Source organism: Oncorhynchus nerka, linkage group LG26, assembly GCF_034236695.1.
Source record: "Oncorhynchus nerka isolate Pitt River linkage group LG26, Oner_Uvic_2.0, whole genome shotgun sequence".
Taxonomy (NCBI): domain Eukaryota; kingdom Metazoa; phylum Chordata; class Actinopteri; order Salmoniformes; family Salmonidae; genus Oncorhynchus; species Oncorhynchus nerka.
In genome coordinates this window covers 2,361,029-2,387,016 of record NC_088421.1, presented here as the reverse complement: position 1 = coordinate 2,387,016, position 25,988 = coordinate 2,361,029, and the positions used below count along the sequence as shown (strand labels likewise).

General features: G+C 42.0%; 1 protein-coding gene across 3 annotated transcripts; it reads right to left on the bottom strand.

Moving 5' to 3' along the window:
• Positions 1-43: 43 nt before the first annotated feature.
• Positions 44-24,284, bottom strand: bcl2l12 (BCL2 like 12). Of its 3 annotated transcripts, none has more exons than XM_029635308.2 (8): positions 23,744-24,284; positions 8,026-8,299; positions 7,568-7,826; positions 5,640-5,853; positions 1,753-1,887; positions 1,608-1,681; positions 1,116-1,382; positions 44-357 (listed from the first exon to the last, which is right to left on the bottom strand). In XM_029635308.2, the coding sequence occupies exons 2-8, from the start codon at positions 8,295-8,297 to the stop codon at positions 316-318; spliced, it is 1,263 nt and encodes a 420-aa protein (XP_029491168.2). In that variant the 5' UTR covers positions 8,298-8,299; positions 23,744-24,284; the 3' UTR covers positions 44-315. The 3 variants fall into 3 exon arrangements, with proteins under 3 accessions (XP_029491168.2, XP_029491169.2, XP_029491170.2); XM_029635309.2 differs by having other exon boundaries at positions 8,026-8,254; positions 23,744-24,283; XM_029635310.2 differs by having other exon boundaries at positions 8,026-8,209; positions 23,744-24,283.
• Between the last annotated feature and the right edge of the window lie 1,704 nt (positions 24,285-25,988).

The window sequence follows — 25,988 nt, the reverse complement described above, 5'->3', positions numbered from 1 at the left end:
GTAACACCAAGTAATGAAACCCAAACCAAAGACCACACATAGGTTTCTGTAAAACACATTTATAGAAAAATGTTGATAAAAAAAGAAAGAATTGTACAAGTACACATGATTCTCAGACAAATACAAGTGACATAATTCACGTTATAAAAGCGAACTCCTTCTCAGTCTCTCAACACAGGAGAAACTGAGGTCTGGAAGGGCCTTGCGTTGTACCCGACCTGATAGGAAACAACTCCAGGCCTTAGTCATAGATTAGAGTTCACCGTTAAAAGGAAGTAGTGAGGATTTCCGAGCTGCCTTGATGGTGGAGGGTTGTCAGTCGCACTCCAAAATCTCTTCCAACTGGACAATACTTTCCTGCATATGGAAAATGGGATATTAGAAATTGAGGGAAAATATGCACCAGATGCCTGCTGTGGTCAGTGATGGCTTCTGCCTCCTGATGGTTGTGTTTGGAAACAACCTTTAAACTTTAGAACAGACAGAGGGCACCAATGTCCACATAAACATTTTTTAAAAGATGGGTTAGCTTACAATGTCACACACGTTGCACACGCTTCAATGGGGCAGAAGTCCATGTGTTGTTGTGATTCTGGATGGCCAGAAGGCTAGCAACAATGACAAGATGCCGCCAGGTGGGGAATCGTACGTGGCTCGTTTCAGCTAGTTTTATCTTGTTCTTGATACCATGTCTTGCTTTGAGGTGTTTTAAGTGATGTCCCTTCTATGCTAAATATGGCCAGAATTTACTAGCTAGCTAACCAACAACACAAAAATAGTGCTTATCTTGCAACTTTATATATGTTTTCAATAAACATTGGAGATGAAATATAGTTTATATGTTGTCAACAAACTAAGTGAACCCCGTCTGATTTGCCCCATAGATGCGCACATGTCGGTTTTGTTGCTCAACAACCAACCAGTCTATACAACCAAACAAGTTACTCTTATCAAATACATGCATATATTCTTCATATATTTAGCTGTTTAGGAGAAATGGAAAACAAACGCTAAGCTAAATCTGCATTCAAATTTAAGGCTAACTTGCATTTTGCAAAAATAATTTAGAGCTAGAGAGTTCTGATAGGGACAGGGCAATTGGAGCAAACACTCACCCATCCTCCATGGCTCTTCACCCAGGGGGCAAAGTTCTCCATATAGCGTTCTGCGTAGCCCTGCATGCGCTGCATCCCTGTCGCTGTGACGACACGCCGCGACACCTCCATGGTGACGGCCACTCGTCTCAGCGTGGGGCTGCTGGCAGGAGGCGGCAGAGGTGAGGGCGTGGCCTGTTCCTGGCTGGCGAAGGTGTCCAGGAGCTTAGCGAAGGACGGGTATGAGAGACGGTTCAGCGTGGAGCGCAGGAAGGGGTCCGACTGGATCTGGGGGGGCACACACAATACAAGGGTAGGTAGTTAGTAAAGGTGTACGTAGTAGAAATGTAGGTTGTTCGTAATGGTGTAGGCAGGTAGTAAAGGTGTATGTAGGTAGTAAAGGTGTATGTAGGTAGTAAAGGTGTACGTAGGTAGTAAAGGTGTACGTAGGTAGTAAAGGTGTACGTAGGTTGTTAGACACTGCAGTGTCAGGTGATCTAGATCTAGTCCTACCTTGTAGTTGATGGCATCCCCTTCCATAGACAGTACCTGGACCAGCTGGCGCACCATTTCTTCTTTGTCAGGTTCTGAGGACAGGAGAGATGGATAAAAATAAAGAATAGCCATACAGCAGCATAGCATGTGTGTTTCCACTCACCAGGGGGAGGTTTGACCGGGGTGGTAGCAGGGCTGGGTCGTGGGCTGGGCCTTTGGGGTCTCTTCATACTGTGGGACCGCTGAGCAATCCTGTCCAGAGTCTCAGCCACCTCCTCATAGAACTCAGGAGGGTGTGCTACAGAGAGGGATGGGAGGAGAGAATAGTAGGAGTGTAATAGAATGGGCCTCCAACTCTGGTCCTGGAGAGCTACTGGATGTTGCAGGCTTTAATTCCAGCTTTTGTTCCAACACTCCTGTTGGAAATAATCAACTAAAACATGCATGGTCTTCAGTCTGGACATTCAACTTAGAATCAGGTGTGTTGCAGTGTTCATTTCATCAACAATAACTATGACGAAAAATAGTCGTCAACAGCCTATTGCCCCAGACAAAAACTAAATTACGATAACGAGACTTGCTAAAAAATTTTTTTAAACTATTACCAATTGCTTTTCCATTTTAGTTGACGAATATATAACAAGACGAGAATGTCTCTTAGTCTCACGTGGACTTTCACTTTGACATGAAGCTCATTTTCATCTGTTTTGTCCAATCATAAGCATGCATAGCTGTGTAGAATACATAATGCAATCCTCTCATTGATCGACAACATGTTTCTGTTACGCGAGCTGATTGAGTTGATCTGGCTGTCCCACACACAGCTCCCAGCAGTGGTGGAAAAAGTACCCAATTGTCATACTGGAGTAAAAGTATAGATACCTTAATAGAACGTTACTCAAGTAAAAGTGGAAGTCACCCAGTAAAATACTACTTGAGTAAAAGTCTAAAAGTATTTGGTTCTAAATATACTTAAGTATCAAAAGTATAAATAATTTCAAAATACTTAAAACGGCACCATTTTCTTGTTTTTAAAATGTACGGATAGCCAGGGGCATACTCCAGCACTCAGACATAATTTACAAAAGATGCATGTGTGTTTATTAAGTCCACCAGATGAGAGGCAGTAAGGGACGAACAGGGATGTTTCTTGATAAGTACATGAATTGGACAATTTTCCTGTCCTGTTAAGCATTCAAAATGTAACAAGTACTTTAGCGTGTCATGGAAAATGTAGGGTGTTAAAAGTATGTTATTTTCTTTAGGAATGTAGTGAAGTTAAAGTGGCCCAAAATATCAATAGTAAAGTAAAGTACAGATACCCCCAAAAACCACTTAGGTGGTACTTTAAAGTATTTTCCACCACTGGTTCCCGGTCACTTCAATCACTCGTCTGCCTTTCTTTTGAGCTGATGCACAGCCAGGAGACTTCAATTGTAACAAACTAACCATTTTGCTCAGATCACATACAGTTCTATTTTGCCATAAGCGTTATTTTCATCTATGGCAATAGCGAGTTGCGGTTCCTTTTTCAGATTGGAAAAACACATGATTTTTGCTGAATATTATGAGTACAGTAATAATTCTGGCATTGTTGTAAAGCTCATATTCTCCCCTTTTCAAGGAAGTCACTTATTTACCCCCCTCCGACGGTTATGATGGGGAGAAAATCAAAAATTATTAGCTAAATTATTTAACCTGTGGGCTTTAAATCCTATAGCAGCCTATGGTTAATTACATGTAAGGCTGGCATTGGTTACAATGTTGCCAGCTAAGGTATACAAGGTGATTGATAGTAGACCTAGTTGGACAAGGCTATCTGAATGTGCACATAAGAGGTAAATATTATTTAAGGTCCCACAGTTGACAATGCATGTCAACTGTGGGACATCATTCTTAAATGGAAGAAGTTTGGAACCACCAAGACTCTTCCTAGAGCAGGCCGCCCGTCCAAACTGAGCAATACGGGGAGAAGAGCCTTAGTCGGGGAGGTGATCAAGAACACAATGGTCACAGAGAGCTCCAGAGAGCTCTCTGAGATGGGAGAACCATCTCTGCAGCACTCCACCTATCAGGCCTTTATGATAGAGTAGCCAGACAGAAGCTACTCCTCAGTTTAAGGCACATGACAGCCCGCTTTGAGTTTGCCAAAAGACACCTAAAGGACTCTCAGACCATGATAAACAAGTTTCCCTGGTCTGATGAAACCAAGATTGAACTTTGGCCTGAATGCAAAGCGTCACATCTGGAAGAAACCTGGAACCATCCCTACGGTGAAACATGGTGGTGGCAGCATCATGCTGTGGGGATGTTTTTCAGTGGCAGGGACTGGGAAACCAGTCAGGATCGAGGGAAAGATGAACGGAGTAAAGTACAAAGACATCCTTGATGAAAACTTGCTCAGGACCTCAGACTAGGGCGAAGGTTCACCTTCCAACAGGACAACGAACCTAAGCACACAGCCAAGACAACGCAGGAGTGGCTTCAGGACAAGATTCTGAATGTCCTTGAGTGTCCCAGCCAGAGCCCGGACTTGAACCCAATCAAACATCTCTGGAAAGACCTGAAAATAGCTGTGCAGTGATGCTCACCATCCAACCTGACAGAGCTTGAGAGGATCTGCAGAGGAATTGGAGAAACTCCCAAATACAGGTATGGCAAGCTTGTAATCGCTGCCAAAAGGTGCTTCAACAATGTACAGAGTAAAGGGTCTGAATACTTATGTTATATTTAATACATTAGGGGGGAAAAAAATTGCTTTGTTATTATGGTATGTAGATTGATGAGGGAAAAAAATATTTAATTCATTTTAGAATAAGGCTGTAATGTAAGAACATTTGGAAGCGGTCTGAATACTTTCCAAATGCACTGTATGGATACATATCTTCAAACTCATATTTTCCAAGACTAGCTGAAACAATATATCCTTTATGAGCCAATGAGCTTGCATTAATGTTTTTTTCCCATCCAACAGTGCCATAATGTGGCCAAACGCAACCATACTTTAAAAAAGGTTAGCTAGTCTCATATCCTTTTGCATGTATGCTAATTTCAGATCAAAACAGATCAAGAGATATAGAAATGTGCCTGTTATAGCACCACCGTGTGGTTGGATATGAAGGTGCTTGGATATGTTGAGCCTTGACAGAGTTTGCAAAATATGTACCAAGTTGTGTTACGATATGAATATCTGTGACTGATTTATAGACCTTTATGTGTGAGACCATGCCCACATGTTTATTGGTCAATAGGTACTAGTTGTTTTAGGTTGTAGTCTGAACTATTTTTACGCTGAGAGACATTGGCCCATATATGCCACATGTCAAACTTCATGCAGATCGGCCAGAGAAGTACGGCGAAAAATTGATCATGGCGGACCTCATGTGTACCGAATTTCAGGACTCTAGCTCAAACGGGGTGAGGGGCATGAGCTTTCAAATGTAGCATTTTCAATTGTTTGTTATAGTGCCACTATTCGGCCAATTGGCATTGCATGAGAGGGTGTGGCCAATGGCCTTTAGCATCATGCAAATTTTCATCCTCCTAGGCCTTATTATCATACAGGAATGTGCATGTTCATTTTCCTTGACAGAAGATGTATAATAATAACAATAATAATAATAATAATGAATGCCAGCAAAAACAATAGGGTTTCACCCAGCGTCACTGCTTGAACCCCTAATATGAATAATAATAAGTATAGCTGCAAATAGCAAGGGGTTCAAGTTGTGGGCCCACTGTGCCCCTTGGATGAGCTACCGCTGTACTAATTTTCAAGCTTGTCCAATATTAAAACTCAACATCGAACAGATCATGCAGTGAATGCTTTGATGTATTTTGGATTATTTTTTAATTATGTACTTTAAAACGTCTACTTCACCAGAAACGCTAGACCGATTGGTACCAAATTTGGTATATAGCATCTATGTACTCATTTCTTCAACCAGGACTCCAGCTCAAACAATATGGCCACTATGAGCCAATGGTGTTCGCTGCTGAACCCCTAATAAATATGATAGTTTGCCGACTGTTCTGTTCCACAATACTTACTGGGAGAGATGACTGGCGCCACGGGTACTGGCCCTACGCTGATGGTCAGTGTGGATGGCCTCTGAAGACGCGTCTCATCCTTGTCTTTATCCTTTTCTGGCTTCTTTTTTATGCTGAAGAAAGAGGAGATCTGGCTCTTCAACTTCTTTGCCTTTTTCTGCTGTTTCGGATCGTTCCCTTCTTCATCTGACATAGAGGGGAACCTAACATCTTCCTGAGGTAATAGTAACAATGATGGATGTCATATACTGTATAAAATCAGATAATCACAGCTTTGTACATATCATAACCACATTCCACAACTTATTACATTCCATAGTTTCAGAGCAGCAGTTTTGCTCTATGACAGATGTGGTCTTGTATAGAATTTAAAAACAGCAGCTAAAATCGGTCACAGGTCTTCGGTCTGACCGAAACCCAACAAAACTCTTAAAATGGGGGAGTGGGATACCAGCTAATTACAGTACCAGTCAAAAGTTTGGGCATCTACTCATTCAAGAGTTTCTAGGGTTCTACATTGTAGAATAATAGTGAAGACATCAAAACTAAGAAATAACACATGGAATCGTGCCGTAACCAAAAATAGTGTTAAACAAATCAAAATATATATTTAGATTCTTCAAATAGCCACCCTTTGCCTCAATGACAGCTTTGCACACTCTTGGCATTCTCTCAACCAGCTTCACCTGGAATGCTTTTCCAATAGTCTTAAAGGAGTTCCCACATACACTGAGCACTTGTTGGCTGCTTTTCCTTCACTCTGCGGTCCAACTCATCCCAAACCATCTCAATTGGGTTGAAGTCGGGTAATTGTGGAGGCTAGGTCATCTGATGCAGCACTCCATCATGGATGGCGTATCGCTGAAGAATGCTGTGATAGCCATGCTGGTTAAGTGTGCCTTGAAATCTAAATAAAATCACTGACAGTGTCACCCCACACCATCATACCTCCTCCATGCTTCACGGTGGGAACCACACATGCAGAGATCATCTGTTCGCCTACTCTGCGTCTCACAAAGAGACAGGGGATGGAACCAAAAATAGCTAAATCAGACCTACGGACAGATTTCCACTGGTCTGATGTCCACTGGCCCAATCAATTCTCTTATTCTAAGTGTAGTCGTTTCTTTGCAGCAATTCGACCATGAATGGCTGATTCACTCAGTCTCTTCTGAACAGTTGATATTGAGATGTGTCTGTTACTTGAACTCTGTGAAGCATTTATTTTTCGATGCAATTTCTGAGGCTGGTAACTCTAATGGACTTATCAGCAGCAGAGGTAACTCTGGGTTTCCTTTCCCGTGGCGGTCCACATGAGAGCCAGTTTCACATAGCGCTTGATGGTTTTTGCGACTGCACTTGAAGTATAATGTTTTTGAAATTTTCCGTATTGACTGACCTTCATGTCTTAAAGTAATGATGGACTGTCGTTTCTCTTTGCTTATTTGAGCTGTTCTTGCCATAATATGGATTTGGTCTTTTACCAAATAAGGGCTATCTTCTGTATCACACCCCTACCTTGTCACAACACCACTGATTGGCTCAAACGTATTAAGGAAAGAAATTCCACAAATAACTTTTAACAAGGCACACCTGTTAATTGAAATGCATTTCAGGTGACTACCTCATGAAGCTGGTTGAGAGAATGCCAAGAGTGTGCAAAGCTGTCATCAAGGCAAAGGGTGGCTACTTTGAAGAATCTCAAATATGAAATATATTTTGATTTGTCTAACACGTTTTTGGTTACTGCATGATTTCATGTGTGTTATTTCATAGTTTTGATGTATTCACTAGAAAATAGTAAAAATAATGAAAAACCATTGAATGAGTAGGTGTGTCTAAAACTTTGAATGGTACTGTATGTGACAAGTAATTTCTTAGTACATTTTAAATAATGCGTTGTGATTAACAACGTGGATCCATCTCACCTCGAGTTGGTCTCTGAAGAAGCCTGGCAGGCCTGGGTTGGTTCGGTTTGGTCTTCCGTCCTTCTCCAAGGAGCCACCATTTTGTGTCTGTTCTGCACCGCTGTCTTTAGCTGAGCGACGGAGGGGCAGGGTGGAGGGCCGTGGCTGCAGTCGTCTCTTAATGAGGTCCTTCAAGCCGTGTTTCTTCTCCTCCACTGAGCTGATTGCTTCATCCAGAGAGTCCCAGCCATTGTCCGGCCGCTTCCTAGACTCCTTTGCACTGGAAAGAAGAGACAGGGGAGATGGATAAAGAGGTAGGATGATTGGATTGATTGCAAAAAGGTTAAAGAATATTGGGTGGCATTTTTAAAACATACAACTGGGATGGGGGTGAATGGCAGGGATGTGAGGTGATGGGGATGACAGGTAATAACCTAGATGAGGGGGGGGGGGGGGGGGCTACGTGAGAGAGTTGTTACCTGTACTTGTTGTGGTCTTTGTAGCTTCCCCCCACCGTCCCAAGCCGCTCGGTTGAAGGATTAGAGAGTGCGCTGCGGAGGAAAGCTTTCAGCACCAGACGAGTGTCTGCCTTGATCTCAACCAGAGAGATGGACGAGACAGAGGGGTTGGGAGATGTAGGGTTGAGCGCATCAGTTGACATCACTGAGGGGTTGGGAGAGGTAGGGTTGAGTGCATCAGCTGACATCACTGAGGGGTTGGGAGAGGTAGGGTTGAGCGCATCAGCTGACATCACTGAGAGAGAGAAATGTTATTGGCCGACAGCTGACCTTTTTTGTGTCTTAGTATGCAGTATAGAAACTCCTACAAGTGCATGTTTAAAGTCAACTCCAAAGGCAGCCCCAACCTAAAGACACCAACCCTTTCATTAGTCAAGGGATTTGATTTGAACTTCCATCACTTTTATTGACTGACAGGCAGACTGACTGTATGTAGCCTAGATGCTTCCACAGATGGGTTAGCTGACAATGTCACAAAAATTATTTGCATGCTTCATTGGGGCCGAAGTCAGTGAGTTGTGATTCTGGATGGCCAAATAGCTACCAAAAACGACAAGAAACTGCTTTGTGGGGAATCGTAAGTGACAAATTTCAGCTAGTTTCATCTTGTTCTTGATACCATGTCTTTGTTTTGAATGATTTCATGACAATGTTAATATGGCAAAACATTTGCTAGCTAACTAACCAACATCTGTAACAATGTATTTGAGACAAAAAGTGCTCATAGTGCAAATGTATATGTTTTCAATAAACGTTGGAGAAGAAATATAGTTTACAGTCTGTTTTTCCCCATAGTTGCGCAAGTGTCGGTTGTGTTGCTAATGGAACAGTCTTTGTTTCTACCTGAATAAGTCAGTGACAAAGACCATGGCTGATGCCATGGCACTCATAGGGAAGTGAAAGCAATGCCGTACACAAACACACGGCTGGAGAATCCAGTCTATCCACATTTCAATCATTCTACACACAAGAGTTTGAACACCAGTGTCGGTAACATTTACACATACATACACGTTTTAGTCATTAAATCTATGCAACCTACTCAATCAGGGAAGTCAGAGTTCCTGAATTCCTAATCAGACCGTGTAGTTGTGGCAGATAATATTGACATTTTTGGTGACATTAATATTCACGTGGAAAAGTCCACAGACCAACTCCAAAAGGCTGTCGGAGCCATCGGCTCAGTGGGTTTTGTCCAATATGTCTCCGGACCTACTCATTGCCACAGTCATACCCTGGATCTAGTTTTGTCCCGTGGATAAATATTGTGGATCTAAAATGTTTTTCCTCAAAATCCTGGACTAAATCGGACCACCATTTAATTACATTTGCAATCGCAACAAATAAACTCCTCAGACCCCAACCAAGGACCATCAAAAGACATGCTATAAATTCTCAGACAACCCAAAGATTGCTAGATGACCTTCCAGACTCACTCTACCTACCCAAGGACATCGGAGTAAAAAAAAAAAAATGTTTTAATTGGTTAACCACCTAACTGTGAATCTAAATTGAACCTTTAATACCAGAGCCCCGAAGCAAGCTTCCAGAAAATAGGAACGGAAATGGCGCTCCGTCAAACTGGAAGTCTTCCGACTAGCTTGGAAAGACAGTACCATGCAATATCGAAGAGCCCTCACTGCTGCTCGATCATCCTATTTTTTCAACTTAATTGAGGAGAATCCAAAATGTATTTTTGATATGGTCGCAAAGCTAACTAAAGAGCAGCATTCCCCAAGAGAAGATGGCTATCACGTCATCAGTGATGAATTCATTAACTTCAATGAAAAGATCATGATCATTAGAAAGCAAATTACAGAATACTCTTTGAATTGATATTTTTCCATAACTCAGTTGTCCTGAGTGCACAGAACTGCCAGGACCTAGAATAAATGGAGACACAGGATTAAAAAACTTGAGTATGTCTTGACACATTCATGGCAATAATCATGGCCTCTGAACCTTCCAGCTGCATACTGGACACTATTCCAACTAAACTACTGAAAGAGCTACTTCCTGTGCTTGGCCCTCCTATGTTGAACATGATAAATGGCTCCCTACCCACAGGATGTGTATCACATCACTAAAAGTGCTAGTAATAAAGCATGTCTTGAAAAAGCCAAACCTTGACCCAGAAAAGTTTTTTTTTTAAGTAAAATTAATTATATATATATTACTTATTTTTTTTAAATGATCATTTTAAAATCAGCCTTTTTTGAAAAAGCTGTTGCCCAGCAACTCACTGCCATCCTGAAGGCAAATTATGTAAACGAAAACGCTTCAGTCTGGTTTTACAGCCTATCATACCACGGAGAATGCACTCGTGAAGGTGGTAAATTACTTTTAATGGCACCAGACCAAGGCTGCATCTGTCCTCGCGCTCCTAGACCTTAGTGCTGCTTTTGACACCATCGATCACCACATTCTTTTGGAGAGATTGGAAACCCTAATTGGTCTACACGAACAAGTTCTTGCCTGGTTTAGATCTTATCTGTCGGAAAGATATCCGTTTGTCTCTGTGTATGGTTTATCCTCTGACAAATCAATTATAAGTTTCAGTGTTCCTCAAGGTTCAATTTTAGGACCACTATTGTTTACACTATATATTCTACTTCTTGGTGATGTCATTCAGAAACACAATGTCAACTTTCACTGCTATGGGGACGACACACAGTTGTACATTTCGATGAAACATGGTGAAGCCCCAACATTGCCCTCCCTGGAAGCCTGTGTTTCAGACATAAGGAAGTGGATGGAAGCACATGTTTTACTTTTAAACTCTGACAAAACAAAGATGATAGTTCTAGGTCCCAATAAATAAAGTGAATTGCTGTTGGATCTGACAATTAATATTGATGGTTGTAGTCGTCTCAAACAAAACTGAAGGACCTCTGCGTTACTCTAGACCCCGAGTTCTCTTTTGATGAACATAAAGAATATATCAAGGACAGCTTTTTTCCATCTCGTAATATTGGAGAGAAAAAAAGGAAAGAAAAAAAGTGTCTAAAAATTATGCAGAAAAGCTAATCCATGATTTTGTCACTTCTAGATTAGACTACTGTAATGCTATACTCTCCGGCTACATGGGAAAGGGCACTAAACAAACTTCAGTTAGTGCTAAACACTGCTGGTCAAGAAGGCGGTTTCAGCCGGCTGGATTTAGGACCACGCAGACACCACAGAGCTTGCGGACAGGCTGTGTGAAGGCAAAGCTTCTGACCAGCACGGTGCTGCTTGTCTCTAGCTGCTGTCTCTGTGTGTTGCAGTTTTTCTCAGAGTTGTAAAAGCAGAGCAGAAACAGGCTACTCTTTATTTGACTGATGTAGTTGGCAAGGCAACTGCTGTTTGACTTAACAGAAGAAAAAAAACTCGCTAGCCATTTCACTTCGGTTATACCAGCCTCATCTCGGGAGTTGATAGGCTTGAAGTCATAAACAGCACAATGCTTGACGCACAACGAAGAGCTGCTGGCAAAACGCACGAAAGTGCTGTTTGAATGAATGTTTACGCGCCTGCTTCTGCCTACCACCGCTCAGTCAGATACTTGTATGCTCAGATTATATGCAATGCAGGACACGCTAGATAATATCTAGTAATATCAACAACCATGTGTAGTTAACTAGTGATTATGATTGATTGTTTTTTATAAAGATAAGTTTAATGCTAGTTAGCAACTTACCTTGGCTTACTGCATTCGCGTAACAGGCAGTCTCCTTGAGGAGTGCAACGAGAGAGAGGCAGGTCGTTATTGCGTTGGACTAGTTATCTATAAAGGTTGCAAGATTGGATCCCTCGAGCTGACAAGGTGAAGATTTGTCGTTCTGCCCCTGAACGAGGCAGTTAACCCACCGTTCCTAGGCCGTCATTGAAAATAAGAATGTGTTCTTAACTGAATTGCCTAGTTAAATAAAAGGTATTAAAAAATAATAATAGGCGCCCAAAAACACCGATTGTTATGAAAACTTGAAAATTGGCCCTAATTAAAAATCGTCCATTCCGATTAATCGATCAACCTCGAGAATGGACACAGATTAGAAGTCGACCGATTATGATTTTTCAAGCCGATACCAATTATTGGAGGACACAAAAAAAGCCTATACCAATTAAAATCGGACGATTTTTCAAATGTTTTTGTAATAATGACAATTACAACAATACTGAATGAACACTTATTTTAACTTAATATAAAACATCAATAAAAATCTATTTAGCCTCCAATAAATAATGAAACATGTTCAATTTGGTTTAAATAATGCAAAAACAAAGTGTTGGAGAAGAAAGTTAAAGTGCAATATGTGCCATGTAAAAAAGCTCACGTTTAAGTTCCTTGCTCAGAATATGAGAACATATGAAAGCTGGTGGTTCCTTTTAACATGGGACTTCAATATTCCAAGGTAAGAGGTTTTAGGTTGTAGTTAATATAGTATTTATAGGATTATTTCCCTCTATACCATTTGTATTCCATATACCTTTGACTATTGGATGTTCTTATAGGCACTTTAGTATTGCCAGTGTAACAGTATAGCTTCCATCCCTCTCCTCGCCGCTACCTGGGCTCGAACGAGGAACACATCGACAACAGCCACCCTCGAAGCAGCGTTACCCATGCAGAACCACTCCAAGTCTCAGAGCGAGTGACGTTTGAAGCGCTATTAGCACGTACCCCGTTAACCATTTCACATCGGTTACACCAGCCTAATCTCAGGAGTTGATAAGCTTGAAGTCATAAACAGCGCAATGCTTGAAGCACAGTGAAGAGCTGCTGGCAAAACGCACGAAAGTTCTGTTTGAATGAATGCTTACGAGCCTGCTGCTGCCTACCATTGCTCAGTCAGACTGCTCTATCAAATCATAGACTTAATTATAACATAACACACAGAAATATGAGCCTTCCGTCATTAATATGGTCGAATCCAGAAACTATCATTTCGAAAACAAAACGTTTATTATTATCGCATATACCCTGACTCTGTGTGCAATGAACACAAGAGAAGTGACAATTTCACCTGGTTAATATCGCCTGCTAACCTGGATTTCTTTTAGCTAAATATGCAAGTTTAAAAATATATACTTCTGTGTATTGATTTTAAGAAAGGCATTGATGTTTATGGTTAGGTAAGCGTTGGAGCAACGACAAGTCTTTTTCCCGCGAATGCGCACCGCATCGATTTATATGCAACCCAGGATACGCTAGATAAACTAGCCCAAATTAAACTGCCTTCTACTCGGGCCCAGAAGATATGATATGCACATAATTAGTAGATTTGGATAGAAAACACTAAAGTTTACAAAAAAACTGTTAAAATAATGTCTGAGTAGAACAGAACTGATTTGGCTGGCGAAAACCTGCCGTGTCACAGAGCTTTTTCATGCGCGCGACCAGAGATAGTGCCTTTCTTGTTTACCTTTTATATTGACGACGTTATTGTCCGGTTGAAATATTATAGATAATTTAGGCTAAAAACAACCTGAGGCTTGAATATAAACATCGTTTGACATGTTTCTATGAATTTTACAGATACAATTTGAATTTGTCTGCCTGTTGTGACTGTGTTTGAGCCTGTGGATTACTGAAAACGTGCGAACAAAAACGGAGGTTTTCGGACAAAGAGAGACTATCGAACAAAATAAACATTTATTGAATATCATCTGAGTGCAAACATATGAAGATCAAAGGTAAGGGATACATTTTCTCTCTATTTCTGACTTGGGTAACTCTTCTACTTGGCTGTTTACCGTTTGTAATGATTTGTCTGCTGGGCTATGTTCTCAAATAACTGTAAAGGTTTGCTTTCGCCGTAATTTTTTTTTTTTTAAATCTGACACCGTGGTTAGATTCACAAGAAGTTAGGTTTAAAAATGATATTTTCTGAATTTTTATAATGAGTATTTCTGTATTTTGCGCTCTGCAATCTCACTGGATGTTGGCCAGGTGGGACGCTAGCGTCCCTAGAGAGGTGACTAGAGAGGTGACCTACCCTAGAGAGGTGACTTGCCTAGTTAAATAGAGGTGTAAAAAAATCTGCTTAAATCGGTCGACCTCTAATACAGATATGTTTGAATGCCCAGTCATGTTCATATAATCAGACAAATTACTGCAATTTAAGACCATTTATAGAACATCCTATATGCCTGTGAAACTGAATATCATACACTCAGAAATATAATTCCTCTGCTGGAAAAACAAAAGGGGACATGCAGTGCTTTCGGAAAGTATTCAGACCCCTAGACTTTTTCCACATTTTCTTACATTACAGCCTTATACTATACACAAAAGGGGACATGCAGTGCTTTCGGAAAGTATTCAGACCCCTAGACTTTTTCCACATTTTCTTACATTACAGCCTTATACTAAAATAGATTAAAATGATTCTACACACAATACCCCATAACGACAAAGCAAAATGAGTTTAGAAATGTGACAATTTAGATAAAAAAATAATAAATTGACATTACATTTGTGACCGACCGCCTTAAAAGCAGAGACACAGAGCAACAACATTGTATATCATACACTGTATTTGAGGAACAATGGGAAAGTAATTCTGCTTTGAAAGTTGATAAACTTGTAACCTCACTTTTGAGAAAATGGCCTCTGAATGTTTTGGTACTTCCTGTTTTGGTACTTCCTTTGTCTAAACCAGTGGTTCTTAACCTTGTTGGAGGTACTGAACCCCACCAGTTTCATATGCGCATTCACCGAACCCTTCTTAACTGGAAAAATAAAATATTATTTTTTCAAATTCAAAACATAGGTATATATTTTACTGGTGCACAAAATGAACCGTGCATCAACATCACTGTGTTCAAAGAACAAAATCATCAAAACATGAACATTTCACACAAAAACATATAATAATGAATATTTACTGCAAATCAGTGTGACTTCTGCTGTTGCCTTTCAGAGACCAGTTCAGAAATGCACAGCTTCACCTTGGCAAGTGCCACTCTCATGTCATTTTCGCAACAAAGTCTGTTCCTTTTCTTTGTTTTAATGTCCAGCATCCTCAAAAAGGACTCTCTTGTAGGGAAGTATCCGTCGAGAGACTTTGCAAGCTCATCTAAGTGCGTGGCAATTGCTTGTTTCAGTTCCACGGGTACAGAAATGTCTCCGATTCCAGATACATCTACGATCTTACTTACACAGTTGTCCAGCAGGGGAAAGTTTGCGAAGTTATTGTTCTCTGTTCGTCGTTTCCATAACGGTAGCTTTTTTTTTAAAAAGCCAGGTTTTCCTCCGCTTCGATCATGTTGACACCACCGCCCTGCATCTTTTGATTGAGATGATTGAGAGCTGCGAAGATATCAGCCATGTACGCTAAAATGAGAATGAACTCAGAATTGTTGAAGCAAACTGCATGACAATGTTGGTGCTCTTGCAAAAACAGGGCTAATTCCACACGCACGGCAAAAACACGATTCAGCACCTGTCCCCGGGATAACCACCGAACGTTAGAATGGTACAGAAGTACATCGAATTCAGAGCCCATTTCTTTACACAGCTCACTGAAGATGCGGTGCCTCAGAGCACCAGTTCGCACATAGTTCACGCATCCCACTACAATTTAATACTTCTGCCAGTTTTGGAGGCAAGGTTTTTGTTGCCAACGCATGCCTGTTTAGAATACAATGCGTAACAATGATGTGTGGTGCATCGGCTTTCACTAGCGCACCAAAACCAGACTTTCTTCCCAGCATGACTGGAGCTCCGTCCGAACAAACTGCAGAAACCATATCCCACGAAAGATTTGTCTTTGAAGAAGTCATCCACAAGTTTCTTCACATCGGCTGCCTTAGTTGTTGTTGTAAGAGGCTTACAAAATAAAAAATATTTTATCACGCCGTCTTTCACATAGCGCACGAATACAGCAAGCTGGCTTAGATTGGAAACGTCTGTGGTCTCATCGAGTTGAAGGCTGAATTTTGCCGGGCTTGAAATCAGATCTGCAACTACTTGAGCCAAGATGTCTTTGCTCATGTCCTCTATTCTATCGCTGATGGTGTCATTTGAAAGAGGAATTTGGGATAACTTAACTTCAGCCTCTTTTCCCAGCATGATATTCGCCATCTTCAACAACGCTGGTTTTATGAGTGCTTCACCAATGATTTGTGTGGTTTCCCCTGTTTTGCGATCAGGTAAGCAACTTCGTAAGATGCTGTGAGGATCGGTTTGTTGATGGGTACAAAGCCGAGAACAGGCAGAGTAGCCTTTTCATCGAATCTGGCTCTCTTCACCTTGAATTCAGCGAGCGTTGTGTTCTTGTATTTTCCATCTCCATGCAGCTTAAGGAAGTGTTCTCTTAGTTTTGCCGGTGCTAGACTAGAATTGCTCAACTTGGCAATGCAAATCATACAGTTAGGACGCTGACTCCCATCACGTTCCGTTATACATGTGAATCCATATTGTACATATTCCTCCGACCACTTTCTTTTTTTGCTCGACATAGTAAGCATGAAGGGATTAAAATATTAAGAAAGAAATAACAAGACGTACCATCACGACAGTCACAAGTCGACGACTGAGCGCACCAAATTCCCTGCAGCACAGATAGGCCAAGCGATGTAGCGTGATCACCTGCAGCCAATGATGGCCAAGCGGGGCGTGTCATCACGAATCATATGAGTCGGATGTGTGTCTTGACCTCCGCCGAACCCCTGAGACTGACTCACCGAACCCCTGGGGTTCGATCGAACCCAGGTTAAGAACCACTGGTCTAAACCCATTCAGCATCGTTCACATCCTCTTAAGCCTTAGCCCCACCCTTCTCTTTAAGGGTTGATCCGAGCATTCTGTCCTAACAACAACAGCCAAGCACCCAAGCTAACTGGCTAAAGTTGGCTAGCTACTTCCAGGCACAAATGAGAGAACAGCTCATTGACCATTTTACTCGCCCGATCAGAGCTGGTTAGGCTGTTTTTATGTTATCCAGAGCGTTGGTGACTGCAACTGTGCAGCGTTTACTGACACCGACCATATTCAACTGTTGTTATGCATTCATAAATCCGTCAGTTATTCTGCTCTGTAAATCGGAGTAGATAAATTTACCATCCATGTCTATCAACAGTCGTAGTGGCATTCAATTAAAATGGCTACTTGCACAGTGTAGCCTTTTGTTAAGATGTGTAGCTAGCTAGCTAGCTGAATAATGAACCAGAATCCCAACTCATGATGTTACTGACCTGCATGAATCTGCAGGTAGCCAACCAACCAGCTTCATGTTAGCTAGCTAACATAAGGCTATAACTAGCAAAGCAAATGACTCAGATACGAATAATAAGATATAATAAAGTATAATAAGATCATACACATAGTTAGCTAGCGAGCTAACAGTACACTTTAACTAGAAATTAAAATGACTAACAATAAGAAACTTGGAAAATCTGAAAGTCCTAGCTAGCTACATGATCTTATCCGTATAAATCATGGATGGACGCCTCTCCCTGTCATGGATGCCATGGTTGCCCTTAGTTTGAAGATGTAATCCGGAGACATTGTAGGATTTTTAATTAATTAATTTGCCAATTATGGTGGAAAAAAAGTATTTGGTCTCCCCGACAAACAAGCAAGATTTCTGGCTCTCACAGACCTGTAACTTCTTTAAGAGGCTCCTCTGTCCTCCACTCGTTACCTGTATTAATGGCACCGGTTTGAACTTGTTATCAGTATAAAAGACACCTTTCCACAACCTCAAACAGTCACACTCCAAACTCCACTATGGCCAAGACCAAAGAGCTGTCAAAGGAAACCAGAAACAAAATTATAGACCTGCACCAGGCTGGGAAGACTGAATCTGCAATAGGTAAGCAGCTTGGTTTGAAGAAATCAACTGTGGGAGCAATTATTAGGAAATGGAAGACATACAAGACCACTGATAATCTCCCTCGATCTGGGGCTCCACGCAAGATCTCATCCCGTGGGGTCAAAATGATCACAAGAACGGTGAGCAAAAATCCCAGAACCACACGGGGGGACTTAGTGAATGACCTGCAGAGAGCTGGGACCGAAGAAACAAAGCCTCAGCATCAGTAACACACTACGCCGCCAAGGACTCAAATCCTGCAGTGCCAGACGGGTCCCCCTGCTTAAGCCAGTACATGTCCAGGCCCGTCTGAAGTTTGCTAGAGAGCATTTGGATGATCCAGAAGAAGATTGGGAGACTTATTTACTTATTTTCCACCATAATTGGCAAATAAATTCATTAAAAATCCTACAATGTGATTATCTGGATGTTTTCTCCTCATTTTGTCTGTCATAGTTGAAGTGTACCTATGATGAAAATTACAGGCCTCTCTCATCCTTTTAAGTGGGAGAACTTGCACAATTGGTGGCTGACTAAATACTTTTTTGCCCCACTGTATATACACTGCTCAAAAAAATAAAGGGAACACTAAAATAACACATCCTAGATCTGGATGAATGAAATATTCTTATTAAATACTTTTTTCTTTACATAGTTGAATGTGCTGACAACAAAATCACACAAATTATCAATGGAAATCAAATTTATCAACCCATGGAGGTCTGGATTTGGAGTCACACTCAAAATTAAAGTGGAAAACCACACTACAGGCTGATCCAACTTTGATGTAGAACGCCGCAGCCCGTCTGGTGTTCAACCTTCCCAAGTTCTCTCACGTCACCCCGCTCCTCCGCTCTCTCCACTGGCTTCCAGTTGAAGCTCGCATCCGCTACAAGACCATGGTGCTTGCCTACGGAGCTGTGAGGGGAACGGCACCTCAGTACCTCCAGGCTCTGATCAGGCCCTACACCCAAACAAGGGCACTGCGTTCATCCACCTCTGGCCTGCTCGCCTCCCTACCACTGAGGAAGTACAGTTCCCGCGCAGCCCAGTCAAAACTGTTCGCTGCTCTGGCCCCCAATGGTGGAACAAACTCCCTCACGACGCCAGGACAGCGGAGTCAATCACCACCTTCCGGAGACACCTGAAACCCCACCTCTTTCAGGAATACCTAGGATAGGATAAAGTAATCCTTCTCACCCCCCACCCCCCCTTAAAAGATTTAGATGCACTATTGTAAAGTGGCTGTTCCACTGGATGTCTTAAGGTGAACGCACCAATTTGTAAGTCGCTCTGGATAAGAGCGTCTGCTAAATGACTTAAATGTAAATGTAATGCCCTTAAAAAAAGTCAAAATGAGGCTCAGTAGTGTGTGTGGCCTCCACGTGCCTGTGTGACCTCCCTACAACGCCTGGGCATGCTCCTGGTGAGGTGGCGGATGGTCTCCTGAGGGATCTCCTCCCAGACCTGGACTAAAGCATCCGCCAACTCCTGGACAGTCTGTGGTGCAACGTGGCGTTGGTGGATGGAGCGAGACATGATGTCCCAGATGTGCTCAATTGGATTCAGGTCTGGGGAACGGGCGGGCCAGTCCATAGCATCAATGCCTTCCTCTTGCAGGAACTGCTGACACACTCCAGCCACATGAGGTCTAGCATTGTCTTGCATAAGGAGGAACCCAGGGCCAACCGCACCAGCATATGGTCTCACAAGGGGTCTGAGGATCTCATCTCAGTACCTAATGAGTCAGGCTACCTCTGGCGAGCACATGGAGGGCTGTGCGGCCCCCCTAAGAAATGCCACCCCACACCATGACTGACCCACCGCCAAACCGGTCATGTTGGAGGATGTTGCAGGCAGCAGAACGTTCTCCACGGCTTCTCCAGACTGTCACATGTGCTCAGTGTGAACCTGCTTTCATCTGTGAAGAGCACAGGGCGCCAGTGGCGAATTTGCCAATCTTAGTGTTCTCTGGCAAATGAAAAACGTCCTGCACGGTGTTGGGCTGTAAGCACAACCCCCCCCTGTGGATGTCGGGCCCTCATACCACCCTCATGGAGTCTGTTTCTGACCGTTTGAGCAGACACATGCACATCTGTGGCCTGCTGGAGGTCATTTTGCAGGGCTCTGGCAGTGCTCCTCCTTGCACAAAGGCGGAGGTAGCGGTCCTGCTGCTGGGTTGTTGCCCTCCTACGGCCTCCATGTCTCCTGATGTACTGGCCTGTCTCCTGGTAGCACCTCCATGCTCTGGACACTACGCTGACAGACACAGCAAACCTTCTTGCCACAGCTCGCATTGATGTTCCATCCTGGATGAACTGCGCTACCTGAGCCACTTGTGTGGGTTGAGACTCAGTCTCATGCTACCACTAGAAGAAGGCACCGCCAGCATTCAAAAGTGACCAAAACATCAGCCAGGAAGCATAGGAACTGAGAAGTGGTCTGTGGTCCCCACCTGCAGAACCACTCCTTTATTGGGGGTGTCTTGATAATTGCCTATAATTTCCACCTGTTGTCTATTCCATTTGCACAACAGCATGTGCAATTTATTGTCAATCAATGTTGCTTCCTAAGTGGACAGTTTGATTTCACAGAAGTGTGATTGACTTGGAGTTACATTGTGTTGTTTCAGTGTTCCCTTTATTTTTTGAGCAGTATGTGTATATATATATATATATATATATATATTCCATGTCAGATTATATTTTCCATTTTTTTACTCAAATGGAATGGAGTAGAACAGCAAACACACATGGCCACTGCGCCTGCTACTCCTCTTCATTTCCATATGAAATAGCCATTGGATGCTGGGGGCGAGTGCAGGCCCACAACAATGGCCGGAGTTGAATGGAACAGCACTTCACCTTAGTGACTGTTCCCTCTGCTCTATACAATACATATCTGTTTATTTTATGTGATGATAAAAGGCTCATACAATACAAAATATTTTTTTTAATGTTTTCTTTCACAGTGATAGCGACTCCGACTGGGAGCCCCCGGTGCCAAGCTGTCCGCTCTACCTCAGCCCCCAGATGATACTACAACAATAAAAAACAGAAAACGTATGCTCTTTCTTTCGCTTTTCTTCCACCAGATCTGTGTTATATTCGCCTACATTCAATTAACATTTCCACAAACTTCAGAATGTTTCCATTCAAATGATACCAAGAATATGCATATCCTTGCCTCTGGGGCTGAGCTACAGGCAGTTAGATTAGGGTATAACTTCAGGAGGAAATTGAGAACAAAGGAATGCAACCATAACAGGTTAAGGCACATGAAAGTTCACATGTTCCAGAAGGCATTTCTGCCCCCAAAAAATGCATTTTTATTTATTTTAATTTTATTTTAAAGTTTACGTTCAAATGCCTCTCCTGTGAAGTAGTGACCCGCGACATATGCCTAGTTTCCTGAAACGAGTCAAATGTACAAAAGTATTCAGACCATTTACTCAGAACTTTGTTGAAGCACATTGGGCAGCGATTACAGCCTTTTAGTCTTCTTGGGTATGACGCTACAAGCTTGGCACACTGTATTTGGGGAGTTTCTCAGATTCTTCTCTGCAGATCCTCTCAAGCTGTCAGGTTGGATGGGGAGCATTGCTGCACAGCTATTTTCAGGTCTCTTCAGAGATGTTCAAATCGGGTTCAAGTCCGGGCTCTGGCTGGGCCACTCAAGGATATTCAAGAGACTTGTCCCGAAGCCACTCCTGCGTTGTCTGGGCTGTGTGCTTAAGGTCATAACATTCGCCCCATTCTGAGGTCCTGGGCCCTCTGGAGTAGGTTTCAACAAGGATCTCTGTACTTTGCTCTGTTCACCTTTCCCTCAATCCTGATTAATCTCCCAGTCCCTGTCGCTGAAAAACATCCCCACAGCATGATGCTGCCACCACCATGCTTCAATGTAGGGATGGGATGGTGCCAGGTTTCCTCCAGATGTGACACTTGGCATTCAGGCCAAAGAGTTCAATCTTGGTCTCATCAGACCAGGGAAACTTGTTTCAACCTTAGTCTCTCCCGAGCCCGTACGGGAGTTGTAGCGATGAGACAAGATAGTAGTTACTACAACAATTGGATACCTCGAAATTGGGGAGAAAAAAGGGGTAAAAATTCAAATAAAATAAAAAAAAGAATGAGAATTGTGGCTCAGAGGCACGTCTCTCCAGAATGCGCTCTCTCACGCAATTTTGTGGGTATTCATTGTTTCATAGCAAACAGTGCACACAATGAAGTTATGTCAATCAATTACCCATTACATGCTGTACATCACCAATAGTAGCTTACATTTACAGTGAATTCCCATTATTTCTAATCTGCAATGTGTGTTTGGTTATGGTCATTTCTGTTAATGCATTAAATATATTATTATTAGTAATTTACTGTTCGTTTTCATTATCGGAGTGGACATGTTTTTGTTTATTTCATTACATTTACGAGCTGTCAAATTATTAATTGTCTTTTGTTTGAAACCCTCCTGTCAATGTTGAGTAAGGACGCGCATCTGATTATGCATATAGACGTAGGACTTGGCTACATGGCCTGCATGCAAATGTAGACCTATACATGTGCCCATTTGGGGATGTCTGATAGTATTTCTGATTGTCTTAATTAACTCACCACCACTAATGAGCTGTGGAGCTTCTCAAAGTAATGTCTCTTCACCTCAAACAGCAAGTAAACAAAGTCTGTTTTTAGAATCAACTTAGAAAGACAATAGTTCCTCAAAGTATTTAACCACTCGGCATGGAAGGGAAAAATGTAATGCTCTGATCCAGTGGCAACGTCATAAAATTCCTGATTACTTCTTATTCTTTGCACAAATAGTATACAGGTGTGTCCGTCCTGAGCTCACTGGCATGTGAAACTGAGGGCCCAGAATATTTTATACAATGTTTCAAGTTCGCTAGCGAATTTTGGGGCGACCCAGTTGATACAACGTTTCAAGATAATTGCAGACAGGCCATGCGTAGCCAATGTGATTTATAGGATATTTATTTTTATCAGGATATTTTCTACCTATGTTGGCTTTATGTAGGTTATTATTACATATTTGGCTATGTAGATTAACCACAGCCAATGATTTTGAGATACAAAGACTATTATAAATTAAACTGTTCCACAAATTGTGCATATGAAAATCATAACTGGCACGCAGATTGGTATAAACGGCAAGATAAATTGGCACTTCAAATGGAAAAGGTTTCCGACCACTGATATAGCCTATTACCGGCAACTTCAGGAGTGAAGGCCGGCAGCAGCGGGTGAAGGACGGTCAGGAATAGTTTTTTTTTTTTCCTCTGGCTCCCTCGAGTCATGTGTGGGTCTTCATTATTTAATCAGATAAGTTCAGTACGGACAGTTGATTTTGTTAAAACACACAGGGTGTGTCTATAAATGGAAAAATACACGTTTTAAAATGAAAGACCACTACTCTTGGTGGACCAATTTTTTTGTTTTGTTTTCGGGACAGCCTTTAGTAGAAACGCAGGAAATTAATTAGCTTAAGATGCACAAACAAATTCTGAGGGAGGACCCCCACTTCTAACACCAAAGTTGCGCCCCTGCTAATGGCTGTAGTAAATAAGGATATTACTTCGTCCAAGAACTTCGTGCCAGCATCTTATCAGACTGTCGAAACTGACACCACGCCCTCTCTTTCTTTAGTCATGGCATGCTAGTATCAGTTCAGGTGGTATCTGTGGCATGAATGTTCACAAGGCTACACTTGACTTACTTCAGATTTTCAAAAATGGAAATGTGCTACTCTACATTGGTCATCGGCACACCACTAACACCCACTGATGTTTGAATGGCTGTAACACCGGACCGAAAGTCGATTTTCCCTCAAAATATGCGGCCACTTAAATATTAACACGTTACCTGTGGTGGTTCGGTCCTCACTGCTCCACGCGACGCCGAATCGGAGTCCTCATAAGCAAAACTTTCCAGTGGAGTAATATTAACTTTTCTAAAATATAACTTAAAAAAATATATATATAGTGCTAAGCGTTCGTCTCCACTTCTTCAACTTCAAGCTAGCAACATCAGGCTAACGTTACCTAGCGTATCGCTGTAAATTGTATTAATTCGATAGAAGACATTAAGACATATATAGCTAGCTAACGTTACATGTTTTCATTCGCTTCCACTATTGTCAGTCCCCACAGACCGCTCTTCATATGTGTCTACTTCTTATCGAATCTTGATAGCTACTTTTGTGGGTCAATTTCAAGTCAACCGCTCTTGACCAAATGAAACTCGAAGTTCCAACTTTCCGCATATCCAAACTGATACAAATTACGTCAAAGACAGTACAGTATGAAGATAGGCAGAGATTTGCTTCTCCAATAGAAATCGCCGAACCCCACTTGAGCCGCGTTCAACTACAAGTCGGACCTAGGAAACTCGGAAATGTCAAAAATGCTACAACCACAGATAGAACAATGGGACAGATATTTCACCTGACGTATAAATGTGAAGCACCCGCTTGGCGTTTCCACTCACTACCAAATATAGTAGTAATAGGAAGCACATTGGCCGGCAGTGGGAGAATATAGAACTATATGGATTTTGGCCGAGATTCGGCAAATGTTCTCATCAATGAAACATTTGATCTCAATACAGTTTTCTGTCACCAAAACTAGATCCGTGCTGAACAGTTTGGACAACGTTTTGTAAACTTTTCCTCAAAACAATTACAGCTGTTTAGAAGGAGTGCCAAAGCGAATTGTGTTATTGCACACGCTCACTTCAAAGAGGCGTTCCCTGCTAGAACGCGCCAATAGGATCTCGCTAGCTCGCATCCCCTTGCTTGTTCTGCTCACTATGACTAATTTGTTCCCGTTAGAAACAACAGGCTGTGGTCTATCTTAGTTGTACAAATCTTTGATAAAACTGGTTGTAGTTATACATGTGCAGCGTTCAATGAATCAGCATGTTGGAAATGAGATTCCTAGTTCCGACTAGTATTGAACGCGGCATTATAGGAAGTCATAGTAAAGTTGGCTAGCTAAATGGTGCTTTCACGACAAATGTGAAGTCGGGAAAAAAAACGAATTCAGAAAGTCAGAAATCTAGAAAAGCTCAGAGTTCCCAAGTTGGGATTCCGAGTTGGATAAGCATTCAAAACGAATTTTCTCAGTCGGAGGTTGTTTTTTTTCAGAGTTCAAAGTGGTCTTGGATGCACTGAAGATGGAAGTCGGAGATTTCTCAGTTCCCAGTTCCCAGTTGTTCGAGTTCCCAGTTGTTGTGAACGCGGCGTAAACTCATGCATAGACCATAGGCGGAAATCCCAAGGGGGACAGGACACCCCATCATGGGAAAAATATGATTTGTCGCCCCAATATATCACTGTAAACATAACTAATTTAAATAATATTAATAGTACGCAATGGAAGCACTTGTCCTGATTATAGACACTTAAGAACGCGTTTTTGCTTCAAAAGATTGCGATCCCCTTCCCTTTGCTTCACAATGGTTTGATCCACTGCCTCTCACCCCCCAGCAGTGGCACATGATGCAGGTACTGTGCGTGTGTGGGAATCTGACTTTGGGTCTGTCGTTGGTGGCTGACATCCAGTAAGTAGTTCAAACAAAGGATATGTTCTTTACTTCTACCACTCAACACGAGAAAACACATTTTTTACTTATTGGTGATAGGGGGCCGTATTTTCACGTCCGGATGAAATGCATGCCCAAATTCAACTGCCTGCTACTCATTCCCAGAAGATAAGATGTGCATATTATTAGTAGATTTTGATAGAAAACACTCTGAAGTTTATAAAACTGTTTGAATCATGTCTGTGAGTATAACAGAACATATTTAGCAGGCGAAACCCCGAGGACAAACCATTCAGATTTTTTTTGTTTTTAGGTCACTCTCCTTTCAATGGTTTTCAATGGGAATCCAGATTTCTAAGGGGCCTTCTTGCAGTTCCTATCGCTTCCAATGGATGTCAACAGTCTTTAGAAATTGGTTGAGGTTATTCCTTTGTGTAATGAAGAAGTACAGCCATCTTGAACGAGGGTCACTTGAAGTGTACTGTTAGATAGCTTTCTGCGTGACCAGAAAGCTAGCTTCAGTTAGTTTTCTTCCTGTATTGAACATAGATCATCTCGTCTTCAA